General features: G+C 37.1%; 3 protein-coding genes across 4 annotated transcripts; 1 reads left to right on the top strand and 2 right to left on the bottom strand.

Moving 5' to 3' along the window:
• Positions 1-932: 932 nt before the first annotated feature.
• Positions 933-8,443, bottom strand: LOC125820061 (type I inositol polyphosphate 5-phosphatase 12-like). 2 transcript variants are annotated; one of them, XM_049499478.1, is made up of 12 exons: positions 8,072-8,443; positions 6,499-6,853; positions 5,379-5,631; positions 4,421-5,234; positions 3,886-4,010; positions 3,604-3,688; positions 3,199-3,364; positions 3,056-3,096; positions 2,710-2,977; positions 2,196-2,319; positions 1,758-2,121; positions 933-1,475 (listed from the first exon to the last, which is right to left on the bottom strand). In XM_049499478.1, exons 1-12 carry the CDS (start codon positions 8,441-8,443, stop codon positions 993-995), a joined length of 3,450 nt encoding a protein of 1,149 aa, XP_049355435.1. In that variant the 3' UTR covers positions 933-992. The 2 variants fall into 2 exon arrangements, with proteins under 2 accessions (XP_049355435.1, XP_049355434.1); XM_049499477.1 differs by having other exon boundaries at positions 3,056-3,364.
• A 919-nt stretch (positions 8,444-9,362) lies between these two features.
• LOC125820055 (vacuolar protein sorting-associated protein 20 homolog 2) lies at positions 9,363-14,727 on the bottom strand. The gene is made up of 6 exons (XM_049499472.1): positions 14,352-14,727; positions 12,564-12,716; positions 12,303-12,455; positions 10,362-10,445; positions 9,667-9,832; positions 9,363-9,581 (listed from the first exon to the last, which is right to left on the bottom strand). The coding sequence occupies exons 1-6, from the start codon at positions 14,451-14,453 to the stop codon at positions 9,556-9,558; spliced, it is 684 nt and encodes a 227-aa protein (XP_049355429.1). The 5' UTR covers positions 14,454-14,727; the 3' UTR covers positions 9,363-9,555.
• Positions 14,728-16,888: 2,161 nt separating this feature from the next.
• On the top strand, positions 16,889-20,749 carry LOC125820030 (la-related protein 6B-like). Its single transcript, XM_049499449.1, has 10 exons — positions 16,889-17,465; positions 17,921-18,002; positions 18,113-18,207; positions 18,472-18,543; positions 18,919-18,998; positions 19,088-19,184; positions 19,382-19,429; positions 19,515-19,583; positions 19,777-19,920; positions 20,003-20,749. The coding sequence occupies exons 1-10, from the start codon at positions 16,914-16,916 to the stop codon at positions 20,318-20,320; spliced, it is 1,557 nt and encodes a 518-aa protein (XP_049355406.1). The 5' UTR covers positions 16,889-16,913; the 3' UTR covers positions 20,321-20,749.
• The last annotated feature ends 547 nt before the right edge of the window (positions 20,750-21,296 follow it).

Genomic DNA, 21,296 nt, shown 5'->3' with positions numbered 1-21,296 from the left:
TGGAAGTTCCATCTTTTTCAGCTGCCATCATTTGTTAGAATTCTGCCAACATGAAGAAAAAAAACCTGAGAAAGAGAGTTCTATGAAAGTTGAGCTCGTAAACAGACATTCAAACTTAACCTCGGCTGACAAGTAAGCACTCCAACTTTGAGAGTGCACATCTAGACACCTCAATTTGATCTCAACTGACAACTAAACATTCCAACTCTTCCTCACTGTGTCTCGTGGACACCTGACGTTGACATGGCAAATAAATTTTGGAGGTGTCTAGATGTGCATACTCAAAATTGGAGTGTTTATTTGCGAGCTGAAGTCAAGTATGAGTGTATGTTTATGTATTATGCCTAAGAGTATCGAGCACAACTTTGTTTTTTCTTCTCCATCCAGAACATCTTGATTTTAGACGCGACGTGGTAATTCCAATGAGGTACCAGAATCAATACATATCCAGCATTATTTATGTGCATTGGCATGCATACATGCAGGGCAAGAAACTCCCACACTGGCTTTTCGATGAATGTATCTAAAACGAAAGGGAACAGTTTAGTTAAGAAAAAAGGAATGCACAATAAAGAATTCTGCATTTCTACAAGCAAGTTTTTTTGGTGAAGAACAAACTGCTTACTAATGAACACAATTCTAGTGAAAAAATAGAAGAGCAAATTGATGCTCTATATCCAGATTTCTGAGCTGGATTATTCCAACGTTAATCGTCTACGAGTATATACATCAAGACCTACCATACATTCTCAGCAAAGGGAATCCATAATTTTACATCAGAACATTATCTTTGAATCCTCTTGTCGGGGAATCTTAGTAGCTCAGTTCGTTGGCTACCTGAACTTTCACTTTGTAAGTGAGGGTTTGATTTTCCACCTTGTAATCCCCTTCCCGTACCCCAAGTTTGAGTGGGGGGGGAGGGGGGGAGAACCTTGTTTTCTTTAGGTTTATAGGCTTTCATGCAGATACCAGGTACCAGAAAGCCTTGATGGTCATTTATATTTATTCATGTCAGAGGTACTCTCCTGTTGAAGAGAAGATCTGGGGTGGGAGCTCCCTTCATTTCTTCTGGAACCGTTTGACACGCTCTCCTGTTGAAGAGAAGACCTGTGGTGGGAGCTCCCTTCATTTCTTATGGAACTATTTGACCTCTGATAAGTGTTTCCTTCATTTCTTCTGGAACTGTTTGACCTGTGATGGGAGCTCCCTTCATTTCTGGTGGAACTGTTTCTTGATAACATGCATACTGCATCAGTTGAGAAACGGCAGCTCAGGTGTACATGATGTGTTCTTACCTTCGTTGAGCCACTAGATTTCACATTGATCATTAAAATCACCTCTTCTTCTCTTGTTTCCTCAGACCATTTTCTTGGTGACATAACTTCAGGAATATTTTCTGAATTACGGAACTCTTCCTGATGTACCAAGATCTCTTCATCTTCACCAGATTTGATCATGCCAGCCGCAGGTGTGACCTGAATCAGATGAAATTATAAGATGGCCTTGCTTGCAGAAGAGGTCTACTTTCAGTACAGAGAAGTATAACATGCTAATTTTCTATTTTAGTAAAGAAAGTATAGTATTGTGAACTCTGACTCTTGAAGTTAAGCATATGCTTTTTGCATCGTTCACAGACTCGCTACTACATGATGTACTGTACAAACGAAATTTCGCCTTAATCCATTTTATGATGAGAAAAGGAACATCCAATCCAACCATTGAATAAGAGTTTAATGATCCATAGACCTGGAAATTACCTTAAGCCAACGGGGAAAGCAAAAGGAATCTCTGGGACGATAGCCTGATGTTTGCTTGTTCTTGTCGACAGTTGATTGATATTGGCAAGTGATTTGGAAAAAAACATTATCCTGTCTAGTACTTCTGTTGGTAATTATTAAGCTGAATGTTTCTTGATTCTGAAGAAATATCTGGCTGGTACTGACGGTTACTTCAGGTATATAATACAGTTCTTCCAGTATAGACCTGATTTTATCATTATACTGGAAGATCTTCCCAAACTCTCGTCTCCTTACTGATCTATCAACACAGGAAACTTCAACACTAAATTTGCACCGCACAGGCTTGTGATCACTATCTGTTACTTCCGTGCAAGCATCGTACCTATCACATAAGTGAAATCAGTTTCTACATGGACCAAGAAAGACTTACTTGAAGAAAGCCCTGAGAAATCCTACTGTAAAATGGAAGCAGCTACAGGGCTCCCTAAACTGCACGGCATTGAAGGAGCTGCCCGGCTATCTCGATATAGCACTCTGTCACACCAGGCTGGAATTCGTTTCTTCTCCCCAGAATCATATCCTAAAGTGGAAAGCAAAAATGTCTTTCAGTGCTTTTTGACATTTCATGCATTAAGCAATACAACAATCCAAAAGGGAAATCTTAAACTGGTCCTTGGACATATCTTTATCATAAGAACACTATCGACAGTTTAACTACTCCATCCGTTTCAATTTATTTGTCTGGTTTTGACTTGACACTGAATTCAAGAAAATAAAGAAATTTTTTGAATCTTGTGGTCCTAAACATGCCATGTGGAAAGTTGGCAAAAAAGGGAAGAAACATTCTTTTTTAAACGGACTAAAAAGGAAAACAAGACAAACAAATTGAAACGGAAGGAGTAATATTTGGCGCAGTGTAAGAAAGTAATATGTTGAGTCACATGTTATAATCATTACAAATATACCTCACCTCCTAATCCTGGTTTCCCCTTGTCAAACTTGTAAGTTGGAGGAAATTTGATGATTGCTTCACGCATCCCTTGGAAAACTTTACCAGCTTTCATTTCTGCTCTTAGTTGATCTTTCTCTCTAAGCCAGTCAAAGCATCTTTGTGAGACGAAGTCCCTTGCTTCATCATAAGATATTCCAAAAAGACGATAATTAAGATCCCCACAGAAAATCACCATATCAGCTTCAGCAAGGTCAGGCTTTCCCTTCCCGGGACTAATTGCTGCAGCCTGAGATAGAGGAAGTCAAGCTTTAGTTCAATAGAAGAAGATAGTATGAAACTGATGAATACAAATACCACGTCATACATCTGTACCACGAAGCATTTGAGCAGCAGATGACACACCAGCTGCAAGAGAGAGGATCCATGGCAGGCCAGAAGAGTAAAGCAGCCACAGTAAATATGTGGAGAAGACAAGAGAGCAAGTCAAAAACAGGTATCGCAGCATACCAGTAACATTGTCAAGAAGGTTAGAAGACCGAGTGAAAGCCATTGTTCTATATATATGGTCAAAATCAGCATTGCGGCGATTGACTGCTTCTAAATGTGCTGCAAAGTGACAGTTCACGAAGCACATAATCCGATCAAATACTCTTAACCTCAAACCGACTCCACCCTGCATTATAATTGTACAACCATGAAATTGTGGCAGTTCATTCCCTTTTCAAAGAAAACGACAATAATATAGATTAGAAGCTGAAGCCCTTATATATTGTTTTATTGTCTCAATCATCTTCATTACATCAACTTAAATGAAAACAAATTCTTTATCCAATTTGAACACTTAATAGCTTGATGAATTCTAATGACAAGATCATTGTTTTGTTATACCTCTTAACAGTAAGAAATACTTGCCTTATTACCAATGGCACGTCCTAAACCACATGCAACTGCTGCAACATCAAGGTCCCCCACATGTACTCGAAGGGTTTTTCTCACCCTAAGTTAAGATTAACGATCAATGTTACATAATGTTCAGGAAAGTAATATGAAAGTAATATTTTAGTAGTATGAATAGGCAGGAGCCAGTGGAAGGAAGATGTTGTTCTACGATGCATGGTTTTTTTTATGAAGTACAACTTGTATTTCAGCTTAAAATGGAAAATCTCTCATTAAAGTAACCACATTAGTTCTTACCAGATAGCAATAAGCAAGCCAGCTAGTTGCCTTGATCCTACCCTTTCAAAACTTGATCCTTCATCCAAAGTCTTCCCTATTGCATCCAGCCACCATTGTCCACTGGATGTTCCTTCTAGTCCTACCTACAGTACACAGTAGACAAGATCAAGATAGCATAAGGTGTCACTATCTCCATGGGTCCAAATATAAGTATCCCTCAATCGTCAAGATACCTCGTTGAAGTGTGGGACCATCTCATCTAAGAACCTACTTAGAGAGAGCAAATCTTTTTCTTATTTAATTATTTTTCAATAGTATTGGAGCTAAACTCATCTCAACTCTTAGTTATATTGTCCACGCTCCAAATGTCTAGCCCTGGCATGCAGGGGATAGAATATTCCACATCGTCGAGGGAATGTGCTGTAGTTTTCTTATATAAATGGTGTTGGACAATCATCACTTCATGAGCTAGTTTTTTTTTTTTTTTTTATCTGAGTTAGGTGCAAGGTTCATTTTCTTTACGAGATGTAAGGGGTGTACTTTGATAGCTTACAGTTTCTTTTGCTGCAGACATTGCAAGAAAACCTGCTCCCATTTCTACTTCTTGCAACCCAATTACTACAATTTCAACATCCAAAATGGCAGAACTCAGCCAAGTTGCCAGTGCTTCCTGTGAGGTTTTTCCTTCAGCAACATTCCACGTGCCAACCAGAATCTTAAAATTTTCTTGTCTGGTGTATAAATGTCTTTTCTGTGCTCTTTCTGATTGCAATATGTGATCAATAGGTCCTGGAGTGGCGAGAGTCCATCCACGTATACCTCCGTGATTAGCCAAGCTAAAAACATAATCACCCCCAATTGCCATTTTTATTACAGGATCGGTATGAGCAACCCAATTAGCTACCAAGTTCCCTTCAAGGTCCAGAACCTGTACCATACCACTTATATAGCCAACCCATAATCGAGAACCATGAGCACATAAGCATAGAACAGCACAAGGATGATGATGGAAATCTTGCAAACGGTTTCCATTCCCATCCCACTGCACAAGTAAGCCATTTGAACATCCACTCCAAATCATTCCATCAGATGAAAGCACAAGGGCTTCTGTTTTCCTACTATCTTCTGAAGATGCTCCTGACCCCTTTGTTGCAACTCGACGTACAGCACCGGCAGCTCCCATTATAGCATTACGTGAACGCTGGAAAAAGTTACCTCCTTGTGACTTTTCTTTTTTAGATTTGGAGACAGACTTGACATTACTCTCATCTTCCACAGCGTGGTCTGGCACAGATGACATATCAACCCCATTTTCAATCTGACCATCTACATTATACACTTTCAGGAGTTCCCTGGTTCGTGCATCCCTGCAGTTTTTGAACTATCAGAGTAATTAGTGGCTAAGCAATTATCAAAAAAAGAAAGCCTCAACTCTTACCTCTTCTTTTATGTATTAACATAGAACAAATGCATACGTCATATTCATCTGGAAGAAATGTAGAGGAACATACCATAACGAGAAGGATAAAGATCCTGATGCCCACACTTTTGCTCTTACATGATCAGAGAGCAAACACTTCACATCAGAAGGTGAGATGCTACATACACCATTAACTGTAACTTGGCTTCTAAGGTTAACAAGTGACCTTTCCACAAGTAAAGAAGCAATATGTGTTTCATCTGATGATAGAGAGAGAGACTTCTGTACTGCTTCCCATGGCCAAACCTTTATGATACCGCCTTCAAATCCAGACCATATATCACCTGGACCAAGAAGAGAGTAGTCATGATAAATCGTTCCTTATCAGGAGCAAAATTAAAGATAAGATGAGTTAGTGAGGTTTCACAGAGACCAGTAAGAGAATATAACAACAGAACTTTGAAGCACAAATCGTTAAGATCAATCCATGAGAAACGAGGCAGACATGGATTTATGGGTTTAAGCTAGAGTGACAGAAACATCCAAGTTGTAACCTGGATATGTCACTTCAAATGCAGCATTATAAAACTGTGTATTTACATTTTTTGCTAATTGTATGACTTGAAGCACGGTTATGCAAATCATTGGAGAGACCTTTGCACCGATACGATCCATAGCAAGCACACTTCTTTATTTTTTTTGTTTTTTTGAGGAAGGTAACTGTGTATTAATCAGCAGCACAAAGGCTGTGCAGTGAGCCAAACTAGAATTCCAAAAAACAAAACTTATGCCCTTGTTCATCTCACAAGGACTTCAGAAACTCTAGCAATGTTTCAGCTTCATCTGCATAGTTTCCTTTACACCAAAAATGAAATAGTAATGTACAATTCATCTTGACTCTTTGAATTGTGCAACTTATATCTTCAAAACATGTTGCAATCACATTAGTATCTTGATCAATTTTCCTTGTTACTAGGACAGAAAGATCATATGTTGACAAACAAATAAGATCCTCTTACTCAAAACAAGAAATAATTTCCAAGGGTTGGAAGTCTTAGCAACCTTAAGATGCACCGACACATCTCAACCTTAAGATAATTAAATCGAGAAGACCACTTCTTTCAGTGAAACGTAAGCTAACAAGAATTTCAATAGTGTGATCGGAATGATAAAAACTGTGGGATCATAAGCAAGGAAAATTAAGATATTACCATAAGAAGATAGCATCAATGAAAGAACGGGACCACGATGAGCATTCCAGGAGAGGCTTTCCTTGAAAAGGGAGTCATCAGAATTAGGCTGGTCTGTTCTCCAAGACCTAATCTTGCCATCCTTATGTCCACTCCAGATTAATTTATTCCCAGAATCAAACATCAAGCATAATGCGGGTGATATATCAGCTGACTCGTAAAATGGTGCTGCGTCCTCATCCCCTCTCCTTGCCCGTCCACCAATTCCTATCCCACACTCATATTGATCTGAAAAATTCCACACTCTTACGCCAGATTCTTGTCCTGCCCATAATTGTGTCTCGGAACAAACAATGGTCCTCAAAAATTTCCCAACCTGCATTATTGTTTAAAATTTGAAAGAGAAAATGTGAAAGAATAATAAGGAGAAAAAACTACAGTAGCTCATGCATTACTCATCAAAAACATACTATCCATTTTCAAATATTGTTCAATTGATTTCCGACTTCTTTTTTGCACATTCAAAAACTGTGCTCCCAACATGTGTACCTTTGTTTCTAGGCATAATACTTAAATAAGCCCTTTAACTTTCAGCTAGCATCTATGCCCTCCAACTTTGGGTGTGCACAAGTAGGCACTTAAACTTACATAAAATTAAACAAGTAGACACACATATCCTAGGTGGCATAATACATGAAGGATGCCACATAGGACACAAAATTGTCATGTAGGACGCCACATATGCCGAAAGTGTCTATTATTCAAGTTTAAGTGCCTACTTGTGTACACTCAAAGTTGGAGGGCGTAGATGCCAACAGAAGCCAAGTAAAAGGGGATATTTATGTATTATGCCTTATTTCTACGAACAAACATAGTTCATTAGTTGTGTTTGGTATGATGTTTCTTGAAGAAGTCATTCTAGTACTTCCAAAGTGTTTTCTCCAAAGAAAATGTTTTTCACCAAGAAGATAATATTATCACTTATGCGTGGATGTCATTAATTTTTCATGCTCCGGAAACTTCTCTTTTGAGCTGAGGGTCTATCAGAAACAGTCTGCATACATCCCAGACCTCACTTATAGGACTACAATGGGTATGTTGTCGTAGTGTACAGGCCAACTTCCATGCACTTCAACTAATTCCACGATGTACCTGCTACCTCCCACAAACACTAGAAAAAAGCTAACACATCTCATCTATGTCATTTTTATTTTACAAGTATTTCTAACTCTTACCCCATATCTCTTGTTTTAACCTTGCTCGGGGTCTTAAAAAATGCCAAAGGGTGCATGTCGGGTCCCTCCAAAAAGAGGATCAGATACGGGTGTGTCATCATATTTGGAGACTTCAAGCAACATATATAGATTTTAACCAACATTTTTATCTTGTTGTTAACCTTAATGCTAAAAAATGAAAACAGAACACTTACATTACCATTTCCAAAAGAAAATAAACTCTGTCTTCCTCCTAATACCATTACTACATGTGAGATAGATTTATAAACAACAAAATAGTTCCCCATGGCTAAACATTATCTACCGATTTCGTTCATAAAAAAACTTGTCCATGATGAAACAAATATGCATTTCATTACCTGTGTTTCTTTGAGGGGATGTGGCCTGATCTCAAGGTAAGTTGGACGGGCAGGATGCAGAGGCGCACGAGCTGGTACTTTAAAGCTTCCTACTCCACCACCAGTTCCTTCAAACTCCGCCAAAGGCGATTGATGATGATGATGATTATCATCTAAACCATCCGCTACAACCCCAACGCCTTCAACCTTTCGATTAACCAAATGGGAACCCTCTCCATCATTGTATAATTCTTCTTCTTCTTGTAAAGAGCCATCATTATTGTTGTGAATGAGATTATGCGTCCCCTTGTGATAAACCTTTTCTCGAGCAGGTTGTGTGCAACTCGGATTATGATCCAATCCATGTACATCATTTTCTTTGATTCCATCCATGTAATCAAATATCGCTCTAAATTTCAATTACCAGTCAGATTCATTTGTCAAATTTGCAAAAAGCTTTAAATTTGTGTGAAGAAAAAATCAGAGTGAGTGAAGCAGAGGGAGTGGACGTGCATGGGAAGAGGAGCAGAGTTCGGGGGAATTGCGGAGAGATTAAATGGTCCGAAAAATATTTTCTCGAGAAAAATAAGTTCATTGATAATAAGAAAAATTACTTTCGTAATGGAAGTTGGAATAACAAATTCTAGGGGTGTTATTGAATCACACCTCATCTTCACTCGTACCCTCAACCCCACCTACATACGGCCGATCCCATTTTTTATCTTTTTAAGATAATATTTTTTACTTGTATACTAAACACATCCACTTTTTAGATAATTGTATAAATCATTTGTTAATGCAATAGTAAATTTGTAAAAGAAATAATTAATGTTTTTTTTAGATTTTCTAAAGTTACATTTACAGGAAAAAAGAATACTATTGTACACTCCAATAATATCATTTTTATATGCCCGATATTTGATTGAATACAAAATTTATTCTCGTGCATGCACAATTCGACTATCGTGCACACCTTCAGGGAGCAAAATACAGTGGCAGACAAGTTGACAAAAAAAAACACTAAAACCTCTATAAATGGGTGATGAAAGTCATATACAAAGTCGTGATTCTTATATTTTTCATCCACTTCATTAACCACAAGACGAGACATATTTAAGTATAGTCAATAGGCATTAGTTGTCATGTGGCTCATTTGGACAATCTAAAATGTGAGTTACAAGAATGTTTGAGAAACAAGAACAATAAGCTTTCTTTCTTGCATAATGCAACAAAAGTAGCAGAATTATAAGAAACTAGTAGGATATGAGTATGAAGACAATGGTAAATGACTTGGTATGTGTCAACAAATCACGAAAGCACTGTACAAATCTGATCCCCAGAAATACAACCACAATCTGCACAAATTACAAGAGATGAGACAGAAAAGTCGAAAGATAACAAATTCTTAGCATTGAGAAAACGTTTATAGCATTCTGAAACTTGACATTCTTTTTGATAAATTTCATCAAATTCGAACTTTATGAATCAACCAAGTTGCGCTGGGATCAAGTAGGTATTGGTTCCTCCAAAACTGTGCAAATTCAAACAAAAACTCAGAAAAATAGATAACTGAGAAAAGAAGGTGGGTGTGAGAATAATAGAGAAAAAATGGTAACCTTTCTTTTGCACAGACACGGCGGTTGAAGCATCTTGAGTGTCCTCCATAACAGCTTCTGTAATGACTGGTGCTTTAGTTGGTACGTCAGGTAGATCCAGTTTCTCTTCAACATTTTCACCAGAAGGTATTGCAGAAGGAACTTCTGGCAGATCTTGAAGTGTTAACTGTACAAATTATCCACCGTCAGGTAAAATATTAGAGTGATTCTTTAGAAAAGGATACAGCACACGATTCAAAAGTCTTCTTTTCTTTCTTAAATTCCATGCTCAGTCAAACTAAGACACATAAAATGAAACGGAGGGAGCATCATTATATCGAAGGCATCTAGACCTCTAGGTGGAATTATAACATTATCGTATTCAATACCTGCAAAGTTTTTGCTTCCTTCAAATAAGGAGAAAGCATCACTAAAAACTAAAAGGGTATTATACTAGAACTCCATAATGTTGTTGTGCTATAGCGAAGGTGATCATTTAGTGCATTTGATTATCTCTCAACCAAGACAGGGAAGTATAGCCAGAATAAGTATGCAAAATAAGATGATTTGTGGTGGGAAAAAATTAAGGTAATTAGTAGTTTAACCAGAAATAGCTGCGGCAAAGCTGCTATGGTGTCATCAACAGAAAGAGTACTTAGTCACAAAGAAATGAACCAAGTTTTAGCACCAATTGACTACATAAAAAATAGACAGACCTGAGATTCCAGATTCTCAAATTCTGCTAAAACTTCCTCCTCATCTTCAGCAGATAGTTTCTCTCCAAGAATAGCATTAACTTCCTGCAAACGGATACGAGCAGTCATGCACAAAAAAACGAAAAGGAAAGGAGCGGTCTTCACTGTCAAACTGATCTCTCATAATACCTAGTCAAATTATTTGCTCAAAGACTAAAATGCATCAGCAGTGATCCCTTGCTCCACGTAATTTCTTTTTTAACAAAATTATGTTGCAAACTAGTTCAACGCAGTGCAAAAAGGTTAGTCAAAGGGAGCTCGGTGGACAAGTGCCTAGTGGCAGAATCTAATTGGGAGCAATTCCTTGAGGCCACCTCAAGCATAGGTAGTCATGCAGGACGTTTCTTGTTCAAGTTGATCTATCCTCGAATATTAATACCCTTCCTTCACCCAGAAACACTAGGAATATACAATACATAGGTAAGAGCGAGAACAGGGATAATATCAAGAAACTTTCTTCCTGATGGAAAGAAAATCATTTCAGGAAATAGATTGATGCCCACCAGTTCCATTATATGAAAAGAAGAAGAGATTATGCATAGAGAATATCCTTAGCTGGAAATGACGTATGTCAGGCACAGAAAAACTCTGCCAAACATGGTGGAAGCCCATTACTATTGGGTGGTGTTGAATTCAAACTGATTCAAGAGATTTATACACATTGAATCCAGGCAAGGAAACAGGATTTGTCCGGTATTATACAGGAGATAATCAGATAGCAGCTAGTAGGATATAACAGCAAAACTAAAAGTAAAATAGATCACTGCAACAGTTGGCTATATCAAGTGGCAGCAGTGACACCCAGGCAGAAAAATTAACTGAACTTCAAGAAAAAGAACTGATGATAGCAAAGTCTACTAAGAAGAGACTATTCACCGCACTACGTAGGTGTGGAACCATGGTGATTGAAGGAAATACAAGGGATAGACAGATTTAAAATCATATGGAAAGAAGTGTAGCAGGACCTACAATCTCTAGGATTCTGTGCAGACTTGGTGCAAACCAGAGCACAATGGAGAAAAAGAACCATTAAGACAAAATTAATAAGTTGGGATTAAAGTTTGGTCATGTTGGTATGTTTACATTAGGAATAACGATTGTTATGAGTCTTTTAGTCTTTTTAGGGATTTGTTTGTCAAAAAATGTAGAGAATTTCTAGTGCTAGTGAACCAAAGTTTTTTTCTTTTCAAAAAAAGATTGATAAAGGTCAGCAACAAAGATAATGAGGATTGATACAGATAATCTAACTACCTTGGGATTGAGACATAGTTATTGTGGTTGTTTAAAGTGATGATTTCATTAATTTGAAACTAGGGGGAACCCTTATACAAGATAGAAGCAAAAGAGTCGAGAATCTCAACCAAAACACGAGATTCTCCACAAATAACATCTTTACACGTTTTCCAGATTTTTTTAATTCCATTTCATTTCGGATTATGTTAGATCTTTCATATTCAGATTCTATCTCTGATCACTCACTCCATCACCAACTGTTATCAAGTAGACTTGGTTTGGTTTTTATTTGTGTCTTTAGATACATATAGAGCTTTAATTGTATCAAAACCTCTAGATTGTTCGAGACTCTTACATAAGTAGGACGCCTTTAATACTTTTGTTTTATAAATACATGAATTCTACCCTATTATGATCTCTCCTCTTAAAATTCTCTCCCTCCACTTATCCTTTCTTTCCCTGGTCTGTTCGTCTTTGCCCCATCCCCCTTGCTATAATCTCTTTCCTGTTAACTTTCTTTCTTCCCCTTACCTTTCTCTCATCTCTCTTCCGGTATTGCATCAAAACTACTATCACTATACAAGCATGAATGAACTCCCAAATCTCACAAGACTGAGTAGACACTACCAAATATAAGTGAGAAGGGGATGAGATATCAAAAGAGCTTACATCTTGATAAGCTTTTGCCTCTGCAGTATCATCCATTAACTTTTGAACATCCTCTAGGTTGATCTCACCTTGTATTGCTTTGATTGCATTATTCCCAGTTTTCAAACTCTCAAAGACAGCCTTTTGCTTGCTTGTCAGTTCAATATCTGCCAACTAAAAGGATTTGCACATAGAATCAGAAAACAATTAAATGCTTAAGAGAAATAAGGAAATTTAGCATGGTAGTAAAAGTATGGAACTGAATTAAGAAGAATTACTTACTTGTTGCTCAACATTTATGAGCCAAACATCAACTTGCTTTAATAGTTCTTCTTGCACTTTCTTCTTTTTCAATGCTAAAAGGGCCCTCTCTTTCTTCTTTTCACGTAGCAAGTCTTTTGCAGCTTGTTTCTCAGCTTCAATAACAGCATCCAGCTGAAAGCAAAGAATAACAGAAGGTATTAGCAGGTCTGAAACCAACACATGCATCCAGTAGAATATTCCTTGAGGACATCTTGTAAATCAGGCCTAAGTGGAGCCTTTGGCACCAAGAAAAAGGAGAGAACCTTTAAGTTCTTAATGTGGACAATCATCTTGATCCTTCAGTTGCAACATTTAATAGAATTCCCCTACCTCATGTAAAACCAACTTATACCCATTTTTGGGTTTTCTTTCCTTTATTACTTTCAATATTTTAGGAGTGTTAGCATTCTGACTTAGTGCATAATCAGGGGATGGGTCACTCTCCTCTAAAACTTCCCATAACAATTAAAATTAGCTGCATGTCTAGTTTCAATGATAACTGAGAATGCCCTTTTTTACTTTGTATTCATTTTAACAGAAATATGATATAAACAACAAAGTGCCATTATTTCAAGCAATGGTTGATGCTGAGACTTGAGGTCTTGTATAGAAGGTAATTGCTCCGAACTAGAAGTGGTAAGTCAACTTATATCTAGGCTATATGGTTTTGAAGATTTAGGCAATTCAAAGATTCTCTTTTCTGGCTTGGAGAAAAGAAAAGAAAGTTCTCTATTAGGTCATTTATAACCTTCTTTCATCCAGGAATACAGTTGACAGATTGTTTCCTTGGATGGCAACTACAGAAGACAAAAGCTCCATCAAAGGCTCACTTTTCTTATCAGCATCATACGAAGCAGTATTTAATCAAAACTTCTACAAAAAATGAAAAACCATTGTATGAAAGGTACAAACTTTTTTCAAATCAGACCACCGTGTAATAGATCTTTTATGTGTTGAAAGTAAGAACAAGCTGTCAACATCTCTTCCTCCCCTATATAATGACCACTGAGATGCGGGATATGTAATGCGTATTGTAAAATTTACAAATATTCTAGGTAATGCCAAGTTCAGATGCTAATCATTTCTCAAAGTGGAAGAGCTGGTCGATTCATTCAGAAATATAGAAACTTTGATGCACAGCTCCTCTACGCATCACGTCATGGTCAAGGAAGAACCAACAACAACTAAGCCTCAGTACAAAAACAAGTCGGGATCCGCTATGAACCCTCACTAATCATCTTACTCCACTTAAACTCGTTGCATATCAATCTTATAACAACAACATACCCCGTGTAATCTCACCCTGTGTAATCTCACAAAGTGGGTATGGGGAGGGTAAAGTGTACGCAGACAATACATTTACCTTGAAGGTAGAGAGGTTGTTTCCAATAGACCTTCAGCTCAAATACAAATATAGAGAACTAATTCCTCCTAAACATAGTTATTGTTGAAAGACTCAAGAAAAAACACATAGTTCCACAACTCAATCTCAACATCATAAATCTAGTATTAACATCATTGTTGAGCTATAATTGTGCATTGCAAAAAACACCCAAACGCCTTCTTGCTGTCATATTTTATAATTTCATAATTTCACCTATTAATTCTCCACAAAAACCAATCCCAGAAAACAAACAAACAAATCCAAAAACTACCCATGATCTATCTTTCAAAGAATTGACTAAATTAAGCAATTTAAGTTTAGCCCACCAAAAAGACAACTGCAATCAAAATTTCAAAAAGGGGCAAAAATAAAGTTCCTTATACCTGTTGCTGATATTGAGCAAGCTTACGCCTTTGAGTCTTCAAAGACAAAATCGCTTTATCAACTTCGGTGATCTTCGGTTTCTTCACAAATATATTTCCCATCTCCCAAATTCAAAACCCACAAAAAAAATACGAAATTGAACAACCCCACAACAAAAAAATAATAAATTTACAACGAAAATGAGGTCTTTTGCATATCTTTATGCAAAGACCCTTTAGATTATTCGTAATTGATCTCCCTATAAGCTGAAAAAACAATATGAAAATACGAAATTAATGGATCGGAGAGTCCTCGGCGAGGATCAAATAGACAAAAACGGACAAATTATTGTAAACAAATCAATGTTACTGTTCTTGAGTTCTAACTTTTTCTTTGATCTTTTTGAGGGGCGTGAAGGTAGAAGAAGAAAGGGTTCTTGTTAAGATTAAAATATGAAGGATAACAATGGAGATTTTAACAAAATAGTCCCTTAAGTTTGGGAGTATGACTAATTTAACCATCAAAGTGTACTCTTAATACATTTTTAGTCCTTAAAATTTAAGGAATGAATGGTTTTGGTATATGTTAACTAATAACAATTCCACCATACATATTAGTTGCTATGAGCCTACGACAACAAATTTACTGTAGTTTAACAACGCTCTAAGAGATATTGGAGAAAGATCAATTTGCATATCTTTTGTCCAATACCTTTTAGCAAACTCAATGGTACTATTTTAAGATTTAATCGATTTTGATTCTGAAATGGTAACACCGAGCTGATCCAGTAATTGTCTGTATTGCTCTGCCACTTAGTTTCACAAGTGGTTTTGGGGAGAATGGTATGTACGCAATCTTACTCCTATCTTGTAAAGATAATTACAAAAATAATAACGTACTCAGTGAAATCTCACAAGTGAGATCTGAGGAAGGTAGAGTTTACGCAGACCTTATTATCACTATCTTGTGGAAGTAAAGATGTTGTTTTCGATAGACCCTTAAAACTCAAGTGCAGAAATTTCAGGTGTAAAGAAGAAGAAAACAACGACAAAACATAACAACTAATAGGAGAGGCAGCGCAGAGCCTACAAGGAAAAAATATGAACAACAACGGAATAGTACTGCAGTAGTCGAAATAGACAGATGAAGATAAATATCAAAAACTAGAACTAACAAGAATATGATCGACTAGTACAACGACAAACAACAAAACCATTAACTCTCGAAAACAAGGCAACACTCCACTACCTACCTACTAACATTTCACCCTAATACGTGACCCTCCACATCCATCATATCTAAGGTCAGGTCTTCGGTAATCTGAAGTTATGTCAGTCACTCATTGATACGATTGAAGTATATACCATTGGAGTATATATATATGACATCAAGGAGAACAAACAATGTTTCAGTGAAAAAATATTTAATTACTACTTGATACCATCAGAGTTTATATATATATATATGGACATCAAGGAGAACAAACAATGTTTCAGTGAAAAAATATTCAATTACTACTTGATACCATCAGAGTTTATAGATATCATCAGAATATATATACCAAGGATGAAGAAGTAGTGGTTCAATGAATAGAACAAGGGGGCAGTCGGGTAAATAGTTTGGGTTGTGGGTTCAATAAGGTAATATTTTGAGTTGGGTCCAATTTAGGTAAATACTTTGCCTAATGGGTCCAATTTGTGTAGTTTTGTTATCTAGGAAAATGTAGGAGTGACTTCAATGACAGACAAGGTGAGAGATGCAAGATTGTAATAGTTTGGACATGTAAAACGGAAATGCGCATACGCTCCTATGAGAAGGTGCGAGGGGTTGGATGTAGTAGGCACAGGGAGAGGTAGAGGTAGGCCGAAAAAAACACTAAGGAGAAGTGATTAGATAGGATATGAGTAGTATTTTCACACACATTAGTAGTTAAATCAGGATGGGGTATGAAAGTAAAGGATAACCGCTTATAAATAATTTTTCTTTTTGGGATCCAAGTGTTCTTTTCTCTTCTTTTTTGAAAAAAATAAATTGACCATATGGTCTTTTTGAGTAATTATATATATTCCTTATTAATTTCTGCATAACTTAATTTTAAAACCATATAACCTCAAAAAAATATTCCAAGCTCCCATGCATGCAAACCAATTCTTTATTGAACGGTAATCCGATTATAGGATCTAATTAATTCACGCGTTTTTTCTTCCTCTTTCTTCCACATGTCCAAATAATTTTAAAAATTAAAATAAAATCAGTGAAATTAAAAAAAGTATAAATAGTTAATTGTAGTATCAAACTCAAAACCGAGAACTCTTCTCCATTCTCTTCCCCCCACCATTTTCTTCTTCATTTTTGATTCTTACTTCCATTGAATCTCCTTTTTTTTCCTTTTCCCCTTTCCCCCGTCGTCACGTTAGGGGGAAAGAGAAAACGAAAACGAAAACGAAGAAGAAATAAGAAAAAGCAAAAAAAGATAACACTAATTAATAAAAAAAAAAACACTCGATCTCGAAAAAAATAATAATAATCTGTATCTATATCTATATACATCAAAAAAAAAATTACATCATTTGTGCATTGTTATGGCTATAGAACATGATACATTATTCCTCGATTCATTGAATTCAACTGCTACATCTTCATCAGCTTCACTTGATCTGGATCATCCATTCGAATCAACGCCTTCTTCTTCATCTCCGTTATCTCCTTCTTATACAAGACTCAACGCCCGTGCAATTGCATTTATTCCACGAAGTTCGTCTTCTCCATCATTATCATCAGCTATGTTCGCTAAATCATCTTCCTCGCCTTCATTGGCGACAATGTCACATCCTCAATCCTCCCGGGCCGATTTAAATAATCGGCCCGGGAGTAGGATTGGGCCTGGATCAGGGCCCGTTAATGGACAGACGGTGGTGCATCTTATTGCAACACCGTCTGCTACATTTCATCAGATCACTACGCATGTTCCTGTACAAAATTATATTTATGCGTCTCAATTGCCTGTGCAATATCCTTATGGTGCCGGAATTGGAAGGGGATTTGTCGATCATGGCGGTTTGCCAGCGGTGGTGGTTATTGGTGCCGATTCTGAACGGTTAAGTGATGAAGCTTGTCAAAAAATTATTAATCAGGTATGATTAATTTGTTTGTGTGTTTAATTCACATTTGGATATAAAATGTGATCACATAATACATAAATACGTCCTCCAGTTTTGGGTGTGCACAAGTAGACACTCAAATTTTTACAAAATTGAACAAGTAAACACATGCGTTCTGCATGGCGTGCTATGTGACAATTCACATCCTACCTGGCGTGCTATGTGTAATATACTATGTAGGACGTACATGTGTGTCTATTTGTTCAATTTTATACAGATTTAAAGGCCTACTTGTGCTCACTGAAAGCTGGAGGGCATAGATGTTAGCTAAAACGAAGTTAAAAGACACATTTATGTATTATGCCAACGGTGAAATTTGGAAAAAAAAAAATTGAAAATGGTATTGGAAATTGGATTAAGAATAATCCATTTAAAGTAATGTTCCAAATTTAAAAACTTCAATTTTTTCTTTGTTACATTCTGTGCAGGTGGAATTTTATTTTAGTGATATAAATTTGGCAACAACTGATCATCTAATAAGGATTATGTTCAAGGATCCAGAAGGATATGGTAAGATTTCTAGAGTAATATAATAATCTTGTCTTCATTGATATTTCAAAGTTCAAATTTTTATCTGATGAATCTTTTGGTTTCTTTTCGATTTTTATTCGATGTTGTAGTACCAATGTCTGTGGTTGCATCATTCAAGAAGATTAAAGCTCTTACGAGTAATCATGCCTACGTTGCGAAAATTCTGCAGTGCTCAACAAAGCTTGTGAGTTTTTCCTCTTCACCTCCTCATTTCCGCCCCTCACATCTACCATCCCCATCAGGGGCGGAAGGGGGTTCATCTGAACCTCCTTTGCCGGAAAATTCTATTGTATATACAAGGTCAAAATTTTTGTTATGTATATATAGTAGATGTTGAACGCTCACTTTGCTACCTGTAATGCATGTGAAGGTCTTGATATCTTGCATTTAATTTCTTTGTAGCTTTAGTCATTTTACGTACTTACATAATTGATTTCTCTGTTTCTAGGTGGTTAGTGAAGATGGAAGAAAGGTTAGACGCCAATTTCCGCTGTCTGAAAAGGACTTGGAAGAGCTGCAAGTAAGTTCATTTTTCTATGGCTAGTGTTTCAATTTCTGTCTTGAGCAGTGCAGTTATGATGTATCGATCTGTTAGAACAAGGACAGTTGATCACGAGTTTGTGAATATTCACATTCAGTGGCAGAGCCAGGATTTTGAACAAAGGGGATTCAAAAGATCCGAACTTGCAACTTAGCAATTTTGAACTATTTCCCTTATGTCAAGGGGATTCAGAAGTTTTTTTATATATATATGAAAAAAAGTTACCTTTGTCCCTATTTGCGCAGTATAATTCAATTGAACCCCCTTTCTTAACCATGGCTCTGCCAGGATCATTACTGCTCTCATTGTATTTACGGGTTGTCATTTTTCTTACTTTGATTCTGTCTCTTTTAGTCTCGCATAGTGGTTGCTGAGAATTTACCCGATGATCACTGCCACCAGAACCTCATGAAGATTTTCTCAGCTGTTGGAAGGTATAAACAAGATCGTTTAAGGAAATTTGCTTTTAGAAACAAATCAACAGTTTTCGTAAGACTGATCATTTCTTAATTGATTCTGTCAGTGTAAGAATGATTCGTACATGCCAACCACAGTTAAATGGCGGGGCTTCTGCAGCGTCTAGAACTGGAAAGTCAGATAGCACATTGTATAGTAACAAGGTGCACATCAAAAATATATGAAATGATGAATCTCAAGTTGAAGTTGTAAAGAATTCGGTTGAGTACAGCTTGATAATGAATAATTCTAACTGCAAATTAAGAAACCAAAATATTTGGTGGTAGAATGGAGTAGTCTATCTTAATCTTTGGTATATCTTTTTCATTTCTAGAATCTGAATTGAAATATCTAAATGCAGTTGCATGCATTTGTGGAATACGAAAGTATTGAATTGGCTGAGAAGGCGGTAAGTAAATCAAAACTTGTTCAATATGATACCCCGGATCATCTCTCTGTTGCACCCTTTAACCTTTTGCAATCTTATTTTGTAGGTTATGGAGCTAAATGATGAGGATAACTGGCGAAATGGTCTGAAAGTCCGTATACTGAACAGGTGCACGGTATGTGTTGGACATATACTATCCTGATAGTTAATCTAAAGCTGCATCTTTTTTTATGACTGAAAAATTTGTCTGGGGACAAATCTTAGGACCAACTGCAGCCATTGAAACTCGGGAATTAGAGCTTCTGGTTCCATTTAAAGTCTTGAATTCTTGTCTATTAAGCATTTATAGATTTTGGTTGAACTCACAGGGAAAATCTGGTCAAACTCGAGGGAAGAAAGTTGGTTACGAGAGTGAGGTCAGCTTCAAGGAAGACGATACTTCATCAGAGGCCAGCGAGAAACATAGTGACGACCTGTGGCACCACCTTGATACTCACCTGAATGACCTTGCTGTAAGTGTTGTTATCTTTCAAAAAATGAATATGTAATGTAGTGAATGATTCTGAGTTTATTTACTGGTGTTTTAAATAACAGGAGGAGCATGGCGTCGATGGGCAGAGGAAAGGACTCAATCGCAGTTGGGTTAAGGGACTTGGTCAGGGACGTGGACGTCCTCAGTTTCATCAAACCAGTCGTGGAGGTCATTTAGGTACTCCCCCAGCAAGTATGAGGCGTGCATACAGTGTGGGAAGTGCACTATCAAGCATCAATCGTTTTAGTCTAGCAGGGCAACCCTCAATGCTTTCTGATCAGTCAGCACCAGTCAAGCAAGCTTCTGTCCCTCGCATGCCAGATGGCACCAGGGGCTTCTCCATGGGTCGAGGTAAACCAGTTGCGATTAAAACAGCATAACGAGTGTATGTGGTTATGTGGTCTCGAGTGGCTACTTGTGTGAGCATTTCCAAATGGAGAAGTGGAAATGTGCTCTTTTTTTGCAGTATTGATGGCAGGGTCTTAGAGACACTGTCAATCCAGTTGGAGTTGATATAGTTGAATCGGCGGATTGAGTCTCAACTTGTTTTCCTGTTTATGTTTGTTAAAGCAAAGATCTTTCAGGAAATCTGTGCTTTTTTTATGTTTCTTCACTAGGTTTCCGTCGTGTTTATGAAGCAAAACCTGAGGGGTTAAAGTAAAGTCACACAAATGTAGCAAAGAATCTTCCCCTCTAGCTTCATCTTAGTTTTTGTGTATACTAACAGAAATTGAATATATTATCAATAGTTCTATCCTATGTAAATGTATGGAGGTTCTCACAGGAAATTTATTTGCTTGATCACATGACTCTTATTGTCAAGTTGAAGGTCCTATAGATATTAGATTATAATACCTTATATAGTATCCACAATCCAGTAAGTTATTTTCACTTCATTGTCCTCTTGATCCATCAATTGATTATATCAAAGTATGAAGGGTTTAATTGAAGACTGAGATCAGTCCAAGTCTAAGGCCGATAGCTGCCGTAGACTGCTAGGAAGCTCAAAAACTTGGACAAAAGAGTCCCACAACTGGTGATCTGCTAATATGTACTTGGGCAATCCTCCCCTTAGGAACTAGGTTTTGGGGTTGAGTTAGGCCCAAATGTTATATTTTTACATGGTATCAAAGCCAGGTCTATCCATGTTTGAGATCGTGATCCACATTTCAGTTGGGCCTGGATGTGAAGGGGGTATTAGACTGGGTTAGAGTCCCATATTGGTTGGGGAATGGACATGTGGTCGACCTCCTTATATGGACTTGGGCAATCCTCCTCTCGTGATCTAGCTTTTGGAATTGAGTTAGGCTCAAATGTCAAATCTTTACACCAAGATTAAATCTATCAGAACACGAC

This window comes from Solanum verrucosum, unplaced genomic scaffold (assembly GCF_900185275.1).
Source record: "Solanum verrucosum unplaced genomic scaffold, falcon-dt-bn FXZP01000229.1, whole genome shotgun sequence".
In the NCBI taxonomy this organism is placed as follows: domain Eukaryota; kingdom Viridiplantae; phylum Streptophyta; class Magnoliopsida; order Solanales; family Solanaceae; genus Solanum; species Solanum verrucosum.
The sequence above is the reverse complement of the archived record's forward strand: the minus strand, read 5'-3'. Positions and strand labels throughout refer to the sequence as shown.

Bases quoted from the DNA above. Each gene is read 5' to 3' on its own strand.
- LOC125820061 (XM_049499477.1), bottom strand. From the start codon at position 8,443: ATGGATGGAATCAAAGAAAATGATGTACATGGATTGGATCATAATCCG. The intron at 3,689-3,885 runs GTAAGAACTAAT...ATCTTAACTTAG, and splicing joins GGCTTGCTTATTGCTATCTG to GGTGAGAAAAACCCTTCGAG. The intron at 1,476-1,757 runs GTAATTTCCAGG...CATCTGATTCAG, and splicing joins GCTTTCCCCGTTGGCTTAAG to GTCACACCTGCGGCTGGCAT.
- LOC125820055 (XM_049499472.1), bottom strand. From the start codon at position 14,453: ATGGGAAATATATTTGTGAAGAAACCGAAGATCACCGAAGTTGATAAA. The intron at 12,717-14,351 runs GTATAAGGAACT...CTTTGCTTTCAG, and splicing joins TTGCTCAATATCAGCAACAG to CTGGATGCTGTTATTGAAGC. The intron at 10,446-12,302 runs GTAAGCTCTTTT...ATCCGTTTGCAG, and splicing joins AGGCAAAAGCTTATCAAGAT to GAAGTTAATGCTATTCTTGG.
- LOC125820030 (XM_049499449.1), top strand. From the start codon at position 16,914: ATGGCTATAGAACATGATACATTATTCCTCGATTCATTGAATTCAACT. The intron at 17,466-17,920 runs GTATGATTAATT...CATTCTGTGCAG, and splicing joins GTCAAAAAATTATTAATCAG to GTGGAATTTTATTTTAGTGA. The intron at 19,185-19,381 runs GTGCACATCAAA...ATCTAAATGCAG, and splicing joins GCACATTGTATAGTAACAAG to TTGCATGCATTTGTGGAATA.